Source organism: Suricata suricatta, chromosome 17, assembly GCF_006229205.1.
Source record: "Suricata suricatta isolate VVHF042 chromosome 17, meerkat_22Aug2017_6uvM2_HiC, whole genome shotgun sequence".
In the NCBI taxonomy this organism is placed as follows: domain Eukaryota; kingdom Metazoa; phylum Chordata; class Mammalia; order Carnivora; family Herpestidae; genus Suricata; species Suricata suricatta.
Window position 1 is genome coordinate 53405645 of NC_043716.1, and position 14900 is coordinate 53420544.

The following is a 14900-nucleotide window of genomic DNA, read 5'->3' on the forward strand; positions in this document are numbered from 1 at the left end:
ATGAAGAATTTTGTAAAGCTGCCAGAATGCCTAGGTCAGGGGAACTGGCTTATTTTACAAAATCCACATAGTGAACTTCGCGGAACTAGCGGGAAGCAGGAACGAGAACCCTAGAAAGCCTGCCAACCCGAGCACGAAAGGGTAGTGGATTATTAGTTGCACCCCCTACTCAAACCCAAATTCTGCCTCTGGACACTGTGTGACGGCTTCTCAACACCCCTGCAAACTTGCCGGTGTAACTGAGACTATTCTAGACGGACATTAAATTCATCTTTCGCCCCTAATGTTCTAGAAACAAGTTGGTTAGGCCAGGTGTCGAGTTGAGAAGGGACCCAAGTCGTGGAGTTGCAGGTTTCAGGGCCAAGTAAAGGTTCATGGAGCGCCTCAGCAAAGACGCGGGAATATGGTGTCGTGTAGCTCTGTTTTAGCAAAGATTTCTCAGGCTGACTTCTAGTATGCAGACTTTCCTTCCTGCCTCCCCAGTTAGCCTGGCCGCAGTAAGGAGGATGTTGGAGGCTTACTGCAGCACAAAGGCCCAGAGCCAAAAAACGGACAATACAGGTTCTTAAAAGCACTGCTAGGGCTGGCATCAGAACTGAGACCAAGCCCTACGAAATCTGGTGGCGAGGTAATTATTACACTGTAGGCGATGAAATCATCTTGGACTGTTTTACAGAAGTCCGTAGAGCCTCTGTAGCCCTGAGTTCCTTCTGCAGGAGCTCCAGTTTCAGGGAAAGCTCCCCTGCGAAACTGCAAACGCACTGGCAAAAAGGAGAAACGGGACGGGACTGCAATCCCCACAAGTCGTGGCGGGACCTCAGCATCCGGGACACCGTCTGCAAAGATCCCTGGGTATTGTGGTCCATTCCTTTGGCAGCAACCCTCTGCCGACGGTAAAATTCCAGCCGAACCGAGGACCACAACTCCCAGCAATCCTTGCTGCCGTGCGGGGGGTCTTCACGTTCTCGTGGCGCGGCGCAGGCGCACTAGGTCCTCGGCGCGGACCGCGCAGACTGAATAATAAAAGGGGAGCGGCGAAGAGGCAGGAAGACAGGACCATGTCGAAGGGCCCCGGGCCCGGCGGCTCCGCAGCTTCCTCGGCGCCCCCGGCCGCTACCGCTCAGGTGCTGCAGGCACAGCCCGAGAAACCGCAGCACTACACGTACGTAGAGCCCCCCCCCCGCCGCGCGCGCACGCCTGACGTCAGCGGCCAGCGTGAGTCACGCGCGCAGGGAGAGCGCGAGGCGGCCTCTCCCTCCCCCCCCCTTCCTCCTCCGGCCCGGCCCAGACCGGTTCCAACCTGCTGGGGCCGGTCCCAACCGCCTCTAACTGCCACCAACCCCTGGTCGGGCCGTGGGGCGGGAAGCTCGGTCCCCGCCGCTGAGTGGGGAAGGCGGGAGCGCGGGACTCGGAGAGCACACATCTCAGGCCAGGCCTTTGAGGCCTAACTGTTCCTCAGACCGTAAAACCACAGTCTCAGGCACTCGCGGGGGCGATAGGAAGCCCAGGACACGGCCGGGACGAGTGCCTTGGGGGCCAGCCATAGGGCCGCTGTGAATGACGGTTGGCGCGAGGTCCTGTCAAGGCGCCCCGCGCACTCTGCCCCGGAGGCCTTTTGTGTCCCCTAAGCCCGTGTGTTGTGTACGGAGGCCCCTCTTTGCTGGAACTCGCGGGGACAGCTGACCCGGCCTGAGTCCGGGGCCACGAGGGCCCGCGGGGGTTGGAGCGTGTCCTCAGCCCCCGCGCTCCCACCGCAGGAGTCCAGGGAGATGGACACCCCCCCCCCCCATGGGAACCTGCTGGTATCTGAGCGAGATCCCGGTCTTCTTTTTATGCCCTTTTCAAGGCACGTTCAGCGCCCCCCCGAGCTAACTGCCTCGGGAGAAAGAGATAACAGAGGCGGACCCTCCCGATCCGCAAAATGTTGGTCTCCGATTTCCCCGATGCTCTTTGAGTGCCTCCCATCCGCAGGTGCTCCCAGGTGCTGTGGCTGTTTAGCAGGATCCCCAGGCGGACCTGAGGCTGGCTGGAGATTTGGAACCTGGGGGGTCGAAAACCCTTAAGAGCCACACAGTAATGCCGCCTGGTGAGCCGAGCGCAGGAAGCCCCCCGTTGGAGTAGAAAGAATTAAAACTAGACAGGAGGAGCTCCTGGTTGTCACTCAGAAGTAAGCCCCGTTGGGAAACTGATCTGGGATTGGGGGACATCGGTGTTAGGAAGCGTATTGGTTTCTTCGTGATACTCCCTGCTATTGGTTGAAAGAAGTGGAAGTTTTTTCTTGGCTGCAGTCCGACTCACGTTAACTTGTTACTTTTCTCTCGTGGCTATCGCTTTGCTGGTGCTCTCTCACCGGAGTTCTTTCGGCCATCCTTTCATTGGTTTTGGTGACAGGCCCTTACCTCCGAGAATACTTACTGGTCAAGTTGAGCGGTGTGGTCAGGCAGCAGTATGGTTTTGACTTGAGAATCTGCAGGTTTCACATAAACTGGAGCGTCTTTATAATCTGTGGTTGCTCGGCTATTTTTCAGCAAAATACGTATACTATCTCGTGTAACGTTTCAGCAACCTCTCTGTGTTGTCACTGGGGGTACTATGGAATCTAGATGAGAAGGGCTTTCCTATTTTGAGTTGACAGATGAATGAAACAAGGTAACATCTGTGTAAATGTTAGTATCTGAGTTCTTGTCCGACAGACGCTCATTTGTTTAACATCTGTCTTTCCATTCCTTGTCGGATAAGTGCAGAGTAATCATCAGTCTTGGCTGTGGAGGTGGCTTAGTAATCAAGTGAAGGAGATGAAACAAACGGCCAAGCGTGATTGGGTGGCTTGGAGGTTGTAGGTGTTCCCTTCTGACGGTTCGTTTGTGTGAATGTTTACGTTTTCATCACCAAAAATCGGACGTAGACATCCGTTGTCTTCCTTGGTAGATTTATGGGAATTCAGAAGTTGTGATGATTCGGAAAACTTCATTCCCTTGTCATGCCTTGTCTGAGGAGCAGGGAGCTTAGGCGTACAGATGACTACACCTGCACACTTATTGGCACTGATTTTTTTTTTTAAGGTGAACTCATTTATTATCCCTGGGGGCTAGAATACAGGAATATTTTTATTTTAATATTTGCTTTAAAATTTTGAGCTTGCCAGCGTTTTTAAAAATTCTTCCTCTTAAGCATGAATTTCCCGAATTTATACCAATCTGAATATGGCCTTATGTATTGCATGATCCCATTGAGGAATACAGATATAAACCCTTTGTTTTTTAAATGTATTTTTTAGAAAGTCTTTTTTTTTTTGACTGTTAATTTTTTTTTTTTTTTTACTTTTTAAAACTTACTTGAACATAAATTACACTGACTTCGTATATTTTTTATGGCTGATATTTTTTGAGATTATGGGATATGCAATAATCCGGAAGAAATTTGTGCTAAAATTGAGTGTCACTCAGAGCACCTGGCTAGCTCAGTCAGAATACGTGACTTTTGATCGTGTGAGTTCAAGCTCCACATTGGGTGTAGAGATTGCTTAAAAATAAATAAACTTTTTAAAAATTGAGTGCCATTCGTCATAATGGCCGACAATCTTGGCAAACACCGCTGAATCCACCAAAAACAAATCTGGCCTTTCTGTAGGCTTGTTCTTGCTCCACAAAGTCCTAGAGTTTAAACTGTCTTTTTCCTAAACCAAGAGGATTATTCGTGACAGTTTGAAGAATAATTATTTTGTTGGTTCCCCCCCCCCAAACTTGTGAATAATCTTGCTTTAAGGAAAACTTTGAAATAATCCTTTCAGCAAATTGGTGTTAGTAGGCACTTGTGCTAGACTTGAGGACTCCTACCCGTTAGAAAATGCCTGTCTTAGGTAACTCTTTTGTACAGCTTCAAGCATTTACTTAGCCTGCAGTAAAAGGATAAGGTGCACGTATTAATCCTCTTCCAAAGAAGAACCACCTGACATCTTGCTAGGTAATTTGTCTTTTTATTCGACAAAGACCGAATTTAATCCAGCTGTTTTCAGAATAAGTCCATCTTGTATATTGTATTAGGAGAATTTTATAAAAGCATATTTAAGAATGGGAAATTTTATTTAGAGCAATTAAATTCCAAAATGTATTTACAATCTAGGTAACTTTGGACTTTTAACTGTATAACAATTCTGTTATTAAAAGTATATAGTTGAATAAAAAAAATACATCGTCGAAAGGTCACCAAAAAACCTGCCTTCCAAAATAACCAGGTTTCTGACTCAGTATTCTGTCCCTATAAGAGAATGTAAGCCTTAAAGACATTAGATCATTTTTGGATTTCTTCTCTTGCAGTTGATTCTCAGGCTTCCTAATACCTTTGGGGTAAAGGAAAATGAAATTCTAGTTCAGTGAAGGTTTCTTGGAGTTTCTGGCCACTGGGTGATTTCTTATAGGTAGACAAAGGATAAATTCTTTATGACCTCATCAAGCCAAGTGTCATTTTAAGTTAGGACTGTTCCCTGGGCATCTTTAAACAGGGATAACATAGCAGTATTTCCATAAATAACCATTTCGAGGCAAATTTGTTAATTTATACATTGTTTGAATGTTATGACTTCACTTGATTGCATCTGTTTTGGAAAATCCAGGAAATGAAAATGTATTTAAATGATTATTGCAAACTGCAATAAAATTGCGAGCACATTACTAAAGTACAACTTGTTGTGCAACAGAAGGCCCTGGAAGTGTTGCTGAGCGACTTCAGCAAACATGAGTTAAATTACCAATAAATATTTCTGTATCTTGTTTACTTGTTTATCAAGTAGAACTAATTTCTTACAGGACAAAAATTAAGAGCTCGTTGTGGCCATCAATCAAGCCACAACATCCCCATTAAGAATTAAGTCCCCATGCTAAGGGTAGAGTCAAGCAGAGCACCTAGTTGATATTTGCTATAGTCTAAAGTAATGATTGAAGTGAAGATTTGCTTAATGGTTAAGTTTTTTTGTTTTAATCCAGCTATGTTAGATACTAAAGAAGGCTTCCCCACAATCCATTTGCATCTGCTTTGACTGGTGGTTTCTATCAACCTACAAAGACTGACTTATTGGTGAGGGCAGCTGGACAACCCTGAGAGCAACTTAGAGAAATCCATCTTGGGCACACTCTATAAAGGAGCTCCTTCTCTGGAAATAGCACCCCAGATAAGTGCACAAAAGCAAGACACCCTCGTGGACCTACTTCCTCCCGCTTTCAACACCCTGATGCCTGAAGGTGAGGTCTCCTTCCTGTGTGTCTTAGAAGCCATGAGCTCACTTAGGCGGTAGGAACCCTGCGGCACCTGAGCGCCACACAGCTGCAGGCCTTCCTGCCAGACCTTGGCCTAAGCCCTTGTTTTCCTCATTAGGAGAGGCTCTAGGTCCCAAGAATGATAAAAGGAAGGTTGTATTTAAAGCTACATTACTTTAAGTACTGGACTGGGATTATTTTCCCAAATGGGGCAGTGTTTACTTAATGATTAAGTTTTTCGTTTTGTTGTTGTTGTTTTGTTTTGTTTTAATCCAGCTATGCTTGATACTAAAGGAGGTTTTGCATCTTCTGTGTTTTGAGATTGCAACTGTGGACAGTTATGGCTAATCCTAGTAGATTGTCTTCCCTTCTTTTAACATCTCGGATGAATCTGGGGCACACTAGTGTGTTATGTGAAGATGGATGTTGAATGTAAGTTTCTCTGCCACTCTTAGGCAATATATAAAAATTGTATTAGTCTGATTGCTAAAAATGCCAAAAATTTTGGTTTAGTAGCCTTTTTGTTTTCTTATCATATAGATACTGTGTAGATCCACCCCAGCCAGCCATCTTAAAATACCTGCATGGGCCACAGAAATATCTGCGGAGAAAGTTTGGGTAAAATCAGTGCATATGATGATAGGTATGGGATTTATTTTGGGGGTGATAGAAATGTTCTGGAATTAGGTAGTGGGGGTAGTACTACATTTTGGTGAATATACTAAAATCCACTGAGACATACACTTTAAAAATGGTGAATTTTTATGTTGTGCTATATCTCAATTATCTTTTTTAAAAGGTTAAAAAAAATCTGGGCATAAGGATCTGTGAGGCTCATGTGGCCTTGCGGGGCTTGGCAGCATCGTTTGGTACAGGGAAGCCTGCAGTTTGTGAAAGGCTCCTTGGTGCCTTTTCTTCAGCCTTCTCCACGCACGGCTCAGTCCCTGGGTGGCCGTTCTAGGTGAACGCCCCCCACGCGCTGAGGCTTTGGAGAAGTGAATACTCCACAAGTTTGAGACTCCTAGTTGTTGTTGGTAGTTGTACTTCAAACTGACTCTGAATTGACAGCCATTATAAGGAGCAAGCACGTTCTGCCCAGTGCCTTTGTGAGAATGAACTGTGCTCCCTAGTGTGGGCGGGAGGTAGAAGAGAAGGTTGCTCTTCTGCTGAAAAGTAATGTGGTCCATTCTCCGGTGTGTTATGGTGGTTTTAATGTTCACACGGACATTTCTTTAAGGTCAGGCCATGTGTTTTTGGTATTTTAAATTATATCAGTAGCTGTAATATTTTAGTTTAAATAATCACAAATATTTTATTATCTCTATGCAATCCCTCAACTTTCACCCCTTTTTTCTTTGCCAGTGTGTAGAATTTGACAGCAGTATCAGGAGCTGAGGAGGAGGAGAAGATGGAAAGGAGTCTAGCGACTTAAAAATCTCATAGCGTTCTCTGTGAGGTGACTGTTTTCCTGTCGGGGGCTCAATTTATTTAGGAGATGAAGAAGATACTCAGGCCTCTGGTAGTATCATCGTGTCCTATCTGAGCTTGTTGAAATGTTTCTTCCCTTTCCTTAATCTTTATTTGCTTTTTGTGTTCTTAAGTCATTTCATTTGTTTCCTCCTAGTATTTGAAATGTTGTGCAGCCTCTGTGAGTCCTACCAACATGACTTTTGATGAGGAGGGGAAGGTCCACACCACTTCCCACCTTCCTCTGAAATTTTGGCCTCCTCACAAAACTACCCCCACTGAAGAGAGAGAGTTACGCTTAGGAAGGAAGAGGTGATAAAACTTCCGGCCTTGTGTCTTATGACTTAAAAGTTTTATTTATTTCTTTATTAAAACATTTTTTTAGTGTTTTTTATTTTTGAGAGAGACAGACAGAGCATGAGCAGGGAGGGGCAGAGAGAGAGGGAGACACAGAATCCGAAGCAGGCTCCAGGCTCCGAGCTGTCAACACAGAGCCCGATGTGGGGCTCAAACTCGTGAACTGCGAGATCATGACCTGAGCGTAAGGTGGTCTCTTAACCAACTGAGCCACCCAGGCTCCCCTAAAAGTTTTAAATAGTAGTTTTTGTACGTAAGTTTGTGTGTGTGTGAGTATGTGTGAGTGTGCGTGTGTGTTTAACTTCTGGTAAGAACATTACTATTTCTTTTTGATGTAACTGTCACTGCTTAGCAGTACCAGGTATTTGGTAGCCTGCTGTATTAGGATTTGTGCAAATCCATCTGTCCAAACATGAAATAAATTAGAAAACCGTACCTGTATTTTCTTATCTAAAAAAGACAAATCCAAAGTTTAAGTTTTATTATTGAACTGAGAGTACTTTATATTGGGGGTACCTGGATGACTCAGTTAAGCATCCGATTTCAGCTCAGGTCATGATCTCACAGTTCACAGGTTTGAGCCCCGCATTGGGGTGCTGTTGGTGTTATTGGTGTGGAGCCTTCTTGGGGTTCTTTCTATATCCCTCTCTCTCTGCCCCTCCTCCACTTGTGCTCGCTCTCTCTCTCTCAATAAATAAACTTTTATTTTTTTAAATTTCTAACTTTTTTTAATGTTTATTTTACTGAAGACAGATAGAGTGCAAGTGAGGGAGGGGTAGAGAGAGAGGGAGACACAGAATCCCAATCAGGTTCCGGGCTCAGAGCTGTCAGCACCGACCCAGATGTGAGGCTCGAATCCACGAACTGCAAGGCCATGACCTGAGCCGAAGTTGGACACTTAACCGGTGAGCCACTGAGGTACCCCGATAAAAAAACTTTTTAAAAAAATTAAAAAGGTACTTTATAGAGGCACCTGGGTGACTCAGTCCGTTAAGTGTCCGACTTCGGCTCGGGTCATGATCTCAGTCTGTGGGCTCGAGTCCCGAGTCGGGCTCTGTGCTGACAGCTCAGAGCCTGGAGCCTGCTTCGGATTCTGTGTCTCCCTCTCTCTCTGACCCTCCCCTGCTCACACTCTCTCTCTCTCTCTCTAAATAAATAAATAAATAAATAAATAAATAAATAAATAAATAAATAAAACATTAGAAAAAAATTAAAAATAAATAAATGTAAGAAAAAAAATTTTAAAGGTACTTTATAATGAATACATAAAATAAATATCTAGTGGAGCATGTTAAAGTTGGTATTTTTTTATTTTCGTTTTTTTATGTTAAACTTTTTTTTTCAGTGTTTATTTTTGAGAGAGAGTGCGAGCAGAAGGGAGGGGTAGAGAGACAGGGAGACCTGGAACCCAAAGCAGGATCCAGGCTCCTAGCTGTCAGCATAGACATAGGACTCAAACCCACACCTGTGAGATTATGACCTGAGGCAAAGTTGGACACTTAACGGACTGAGCCACTCAGGTGCCCTGATTTTTTTTTTTAGTATCTTATTTTGTGGTTATTCTAATGACGGCACAGAATCTCCCTAATATATTTTGAACAGATTCTGGAGAGTCCACTTACACATGTTTGCTGTTAGTCTTGTTTTTTTCTTTCAGCTCAAGTAAGAAAAGCTAGTTAGCAGCATGGTGGTTAAGAGTACTGACTCCAGGGGCACCTGCGTGGCTCAGTCGGTTAGGCATCCAGCCTCGGCTCGGGTCATGATCTCACGGTTCGTGGGTTCAAGCCCTGCGTCAGGCTCTTAGCTGACAGCTCGCCCCGAGCCTGGAGCCTGCTTTGGATTCTGTATCTCCCTCTCTCTCTGACCCTCCCCTGCTCACACTGTCTCTCTCTCTCTCTCTCTCTCTCAAAATAAATAAATAAATAAATAAAACATTAGAAAAAAATTAAAAATAAAAAGATGTGCTCTTACAGGGCCAAAGACTTTGTTTCACAGAAATGTACAAAATAATACACCAATTCAAACATTTATACTAGAACAATCATCAAGTTGGAGGCCAGCTGTGTATAGGAAAACTTTGAATCAAGTCGCAATGTTCTCTAACGTAGGGAAGAATTAGCCAGGGATTTCAGTAATACATACATTCTGCAGAATCAGTGACGTGAGTGTACTTTCCATGAACTCTTTCTCCTCAGTTTTTTACCAGCTCCAAAATGTGTAGGCCAAGGGAGCAATCATAGAAGGAAGCAGGGACATGAAGGACTAGCCCATGCCAACGTATCATTCTTGGCTCTTGTTAGTTCTTGGGGCCAGGATGACTCCCAATGAAGAATGGGCTGCAACTGTTTACCTGTTTACAGTATTCTCCTTGGAGTTATTTTATTTTCAAACTTAAAAAAGATGAAGAATTCTGATAAGCTATGGTCTGTGACCTCCATGACTAAATTGTTTCTAGGAGTTATGTATGGGTGGGGTTAATATGGAAACCAGATTACAGATACTATCATTTGAGGCTTAGCATACTGCAATGTACTATTTGACAATGACTTGGGATTTTTTATTTTTTCTTTCCTTTGTTAGTTACAGAATCCTATCATTTTGTGATTAGATTTTGATAAAGAATATTGAAGAATAGGGTGCTTGGCTGGCTCCGTCAGTGGAGCATGTGACCCTTGATCTAAGGGTCCTGAGTTCGAGCCCCACGTTGGGCATAGAGCTTACTTGCAAAAAATGGTCCTGTTCTTCAGTATTCTCTTTCTCTCTCTTTTGACGATTCTTTCTATGGTAAAGCCTGTACATTGCTTGAAAAAGATGAAATTCAGTGTTTAGGAGACTATCTGTAGTAGAGAGGAATATTTGTGGCTTATTCAAAATGTGGGCATCTGAGCAGTGATCTGACTGGCCAGGAGAGTGGGGGGCTCTCCAGGGTCATGATGTCCAGGTTGGGGGTGTGAGTTGGGGTATCGAGTTTCTTCTGGCGGCTCAGTCTTTTACTTGTTGCCCCCCCTTTTTGTTTGGCTCACGTATTGTTCACTGTGCATATGGAGACTCAGCAAGTCTAGCGAATCTGGTTTTGCTGCACCATCTCCTCTGTTGCTTCTCTGGAGGCCATTAGGGTCTTATTTGCCGCTTTACTCAAATCTACCCACTTTGCGTGTGTGTCCAGATCAGGTTCTGCACATTACATAAACTGGATGACATTCAAATAGTGATTTACTTTGCAAAAATATTTACCATGGTTCACTTTTAAGTTAAAGGGACTCGTCTGGCTTATTAGCAACATCTTTAATTTTGGGTCAGGATAGATTCTCTGTCGAGTTGTCATTAATACTGTGAGTTTCATTTCCAGCAACATTCTTTTTATTGAATTGTGATTACTTTTAGAATTAAAGAGTCCAGGTAACCCTTAAAAATCAATAATACTAGATGTATTTCTCCTAGTTTTTTTTCCCCCTGTTAAAGTCTGGTGACCTATTTCTATTATTTTTCTTAATCTTTAGTTAAGTACCCAATCTTTAGTTAAGTACCCAGTTTTTGCCAAATGGTCATGATACCCTTTAGTTTTGGGAGGAAACAAAGAAAGGATTTAATGCATCTCTGTGACTGCCGCACATCCCTAGGAGTTACAGGGCAGCCATCCCACTGGCTGCGTGTCTAGTCTGCGTGGGAGGCTGATCTCAAAATCAGTGTTCAGGGTGAGGAGCGAGGCTGTGCAGACATTGTGGGGAGGGCAGCTGGAGAGGTCACTGGTTCCTTGATTGGCAGGAGAACATGTGAATCAGAGATTGGAATTGCTTCTCTTGGTTTTGTTGGTTCGTGTGTAGCTGCTGTGGTCCAGGCTTGTACCATTTGTGGTGCTTTATGGCTTGGCCTTTTCTCGGACAGACCCATCTGAAACGCCGGCTCGCAGAGGCGCACGGATGGGTAGACGCCGCTCCAGACAACGATGGTGGGGGCTGTGTGGCCGTACTCATACAGTGCACTGGAAACGCGGGAGGAAGGTGATTGACACCCCTGGGCAGGGACCCTCACGTGGAGAAGCAGCCCCAAGGCTGACCCAGACACCGGGAGCAGTAGGACAGAAGTACAGAGATGTGAGGGGGGTTATGGTGTGTTGGGGGGTTCCCGCTCTTCAGAGCAGAGGCTGGCAGCCCACGGCTCGCCTGCCAGATGCAGCCTGCCACCTGCCTTTGTGTGGCCTGGGAGTGAAGACTGTGTTTTACATTTTTAATAGTTGAGAAAGAATATTTCATGACACATGAAAATTGTATGAAATTCAAATTCCAGTGTCCATAAAGCTTTAATGGACCCCTCTCCTCACTGGTTTACATATTGTTTATGGCTGCTTTTTACACAATAACTGCAGGGGTCAGCAGTGTGACAGAGACCATATGTGGCGCCCTGCTCACTTGGCAGTCCTGTCCCGCGTACTACGAATCGCTACGACACAGTTAGAATTTGACCATGTTTCCAGTACTGGCTGTATCAGCATATCAGAATGTTTTATTTCTTACTACCAGTGCCTCCCAGTCATGTCAGAACAAAAGAGGAAGGGAAAATGGACTTTGAATGTCGTGTGTTTAGGACGCAGTGGAGTGTGAATTATTTTGTTATCAAACGAGGTGGCAAAGCTGTCCTTAATAAAAGCTATGCTGGGTGCCTGGCTGGCTGGGTCAGTGGAGCATGCACCTCTTTGATCTCGAGGTTGTGAGTTCAAGCCCCTTGTTGGGTGTAGAGATTACCTTAAAAAAAAAAAAGGGAAAAACTGCTGAAAGGACCCATCCGTCAACGTTACCAGACTAAATAGTTATCAAAATAGTCCCAACTCTTAGGAAGGCAGTGGTCAGAAATGATCTTAGCCAAAAGACCGAGAAACGAAACAATAGAAAAATTAGAAATTTTAAAGCAACTGAGGCACCTATGTGGCTCAGTTAAGTGTCCAGCTTCAGCTCAGGTCATGATCTCATAGTTTGTGAGTTTGAGCCCCGCGTCGGTCTCTGTGCTGACAGCTCGGATCCTGGAGCCTGCTTAAGATTCTGTGTCTCCCTCTTCTCTCTCTGCCTCCCCCCGTCCCCCGCCCAACCCCGTCTCTTTCTCTCCAAAATAAACATTAAAAACAGAAAGAAATTTTAAAGGGACTGTTTCATCACAGCAGCATTTCTTCACAAAAATGAAAATGAGGCTACAGCTGAAATAAGTTTCCCGAGTGGCTCATTCATTTATTAGCTGACCAAGGAAAACCATTTACCAATATTAATTAAATTGTGTTTGATTGCAGCAGCTGAAGAAATGTGCTTAGAGAAACAAAACAAACTTGTTTAGAAGTGTTAGCCTTTCGGCAAGAACAATTTCTCAAAGCGTTGACGTCCTCGGGAGCAGTGTCAGGAGTCAGAAAACCAGGCAGAGGCTCCCGCGGGGTCCTTGGCTCTTGAGTCCTACTGTCCTGTGTAGTCGGTTTCTTCATGGAGTCAGTGCCTCGTTTGAAGCGACTGAAGAGTATCAGTGAATAGTCTATTTAAAACAATGACAGCTGAGAGTATTTTCAAAAAAGTTCAGCCGGGACAACCTGGAGTGTGATCTGCCGACATCTGCTGCAGCCGGTGACGTTCAGAGCACGTGTGGAGCCGAAGGTTTCACTGGGCAAGTTTGCAACACTTCAGAGATTGTCAGGTGCTTAAAGCCTGTTGTTACTCATTGTATTATTCATCAGCAGGAACTCTGCGGAAAAATATTTGATCGTGTCTTATTGAACCAGTAGAATCAGCAGTGAACCTCACTCCTCCCTGTGGACTTCACTATGATCAATTCCATCAATTTCTGTCAGAAGAAGCAGCTGAGTATTCTGACGCTCGCTTGATGGCCTAGCAGTGGTGACGTTTTCTTGCAGTTTCCTGAGTTCAGGGCTGACATCAAAATTTTTCTGAATGAGAAGAATCCTTTCCCACCACTGTTGGACACGGAGTAGCTTTGGAAACGGCTTTTCCTGCAGACTTGGGAAGGCTCCTTGGTGAGCTCAGCCTAAAGCCACAGGGCAAACGGCCTGTCTGCAAACCTTGAATTGCAGCACAGCCACTTCGGCCACTAATGTTTGAGTCACGTCCAGCTGTCCAGCTACTTTATGTACTTCCTACGCACTGTCAGAAGTTGAAACAAAGGCAAGATCTACATTCCTACACAGAGTTACTGTGGATTTGTTTCTAGAGGAAAACTATGGTTCTAACTGATTTTGCAGCTTGATGTGGGTGCAAAAGAAGTTGCATATTTCAAAATCCATTTACCTGCTCAACTAAGGAGTTTACACCACCCCTTTAACTGGAAGTGATTAAAAGGCAGAATATCAGGACTCCAATACAATCTATAAATCTGTATACAATCTATAAGTATCTTCTAAGGGAAGAATGTGCTCAATTAAAATCATGCTTGTGGGGGAAAAAATTGTGCTTGTGGAATGGTAATGGCATTTGGCAGTACCTGTCTGTGTGAAGAGACATTTTCAAAGATGAGATCTCTAAAATCTTATTACAGAATCTGCATTAGCAGAGGAACATTTCTAACCAATTTGGTGAGAGGGACCCTTAACTCTACAAACACTGTTCCACTCACCCACCCTCAAAATCTGATCTTATTAGTAGACCTCTGTTGTAGCCAATTATTATATTTTGAATTTCATCAATTAAAAAAAGTGGACGTTTTCTCTCATTACGTTAGTATATAACATCCTCAATTTGGCCCCTTGGCCTTCAGAATCTAAAATACTTAGTATCTGGACCTTTTAGAAAAAGTTCATGGACCCTGCTCTAGAGTCTGGTTTGTTGTTGGGGAAGGGAGCAGGTCGTGGCTTTAGGCAGAGAGAGTCAGAGTGAGACCATGCAGCACGTTGTTCTAGAAGTGGGGGACTGGATTCGGATTAGAACACCAGCTCCTTTCTCCCCACTGCCTCTAAGTATTGTCTTTCTGTCACCTCTGACACTTTTCTGTCTATTCTGATTGTTTATTCTCCTCACACTTTTCCCCAGGAGAGTGAAATACCCAAATTGACAAATCTGTTAAGAACACTTGGAATAGGATTTAAAGTTTAGTTGGAAATTTAACTGGTAGCAGTTTAGCACTTGATTTATCACCTTCAGAGCGATGTAACTGAACTGAACTTCTTGTTAATCCCTCATGTTGCTACCACCATTAGTGGAGCAAGTGATTAAATTTAGATTTCCAATAGCGTGCTCTTTGCTGTTACTTATAACTTTGAAAAATAAAAATAACCCAGTAGTCCTTGAAAGTATTTGATTCTTTTTTTTTTTTTTTTTTTAGTTTTTAATGTTTGTTTATATGTGACAAAGACAGAGACAAGTGGAGAGGGGCAGAGAGAGAGGGAGACACAATCTGAAGCAGGTCCCAGGCTCTGAGCTGTCAGCACAGAGCTCGATGTGAGGCTCGAACTCACGAACCAAGAGATCATGACCTGAGCCAAAATCAGACGCTTAACCGACTGAGTCACCCAGGTGCCTCAGTATTTGATTTAAAAAAAATTTTTTTTGGGGGGCGCCTGGGTGGCCCAGTTGGTTGGGCGTCCGACTTCAGCTCAGGTCAGATCTCACGTTCGTGGGTTTGAGCCCCGCATCAGGCTCTGTGCTGACAGCTAGCTCGGAGCCTGGAGCCTACTTCCAGTTCTGTGTCTCCTTCTCTCTGCCCCTCCCCCCTCATGCTCTGTCTCTATCAAAAATAAATAAAACATTAAAAAAATTTTTTTTTTATTTTTTAATTTTTAATGTTTATTTTTGATACAGAGACAGAGCATGAGAGGGGGAGGGGCAGAGAGAGAGAAGG

At 44.3% G+C, this 14900-nt stretch overlaps 1 protein-coding gene and 1 long non-coding RNA gene across 9 annotated transcripts in view; both read left to right on the plus strand.

Moving 5' to 3' along the window:
* The first annotated feature begins 940 nt into the window (after nucleotides 1-940).
* UNK (unk zinc finger) overlaps nucleotides 941-14900 on the plus strand; it is a 32295-nt gene continuing 18335 nt past the window's right edge. For 2 of the 3 annotated variants that reach the window (XM_029926826.1, XM_029926827.1), the window contains exon 1: nucleotides 1002-1162. In XM_029926826.1, coding sequence (XP_029782686.1) covers nucleotides 1059-1162 — 104 coding nt within the window. In that variant the 5' untranslated portion in view covers nucleotides 1002-1058. Of the gene's footprint in view, nucleotides 1163-14900 lie in introns of all 3 variants that reach the window. The other variant, XM_029926828.1, reaches the window with a different exon arrangement.
* On the plus strand, nucleotides 1195-14352 carry LOC115281486. Of its 6 annotated transcripts, XR_003904344.1 has the most exons (7): nucleotides 2183-3963; nucleotides 4983-5237; nucleotides 5529-5684; nucleotides 5793-5895; nucleotides 6615-6708; nucleotides 10962-11077; nucleotides 12355-14352. It is a non-coding gene; the product is annotated as an uncharacterized LOC115281486 (long non-coding RNA). The 6 variants fall into 6 exon arrangements; XR_003904345.1 differs by lacking the exon at nucleotides 10962-11077; XR_003904346.1 differs by lacking the exon at nucleotides 10962-11077 and having other exon boundaries at nucleotides 12358-14352.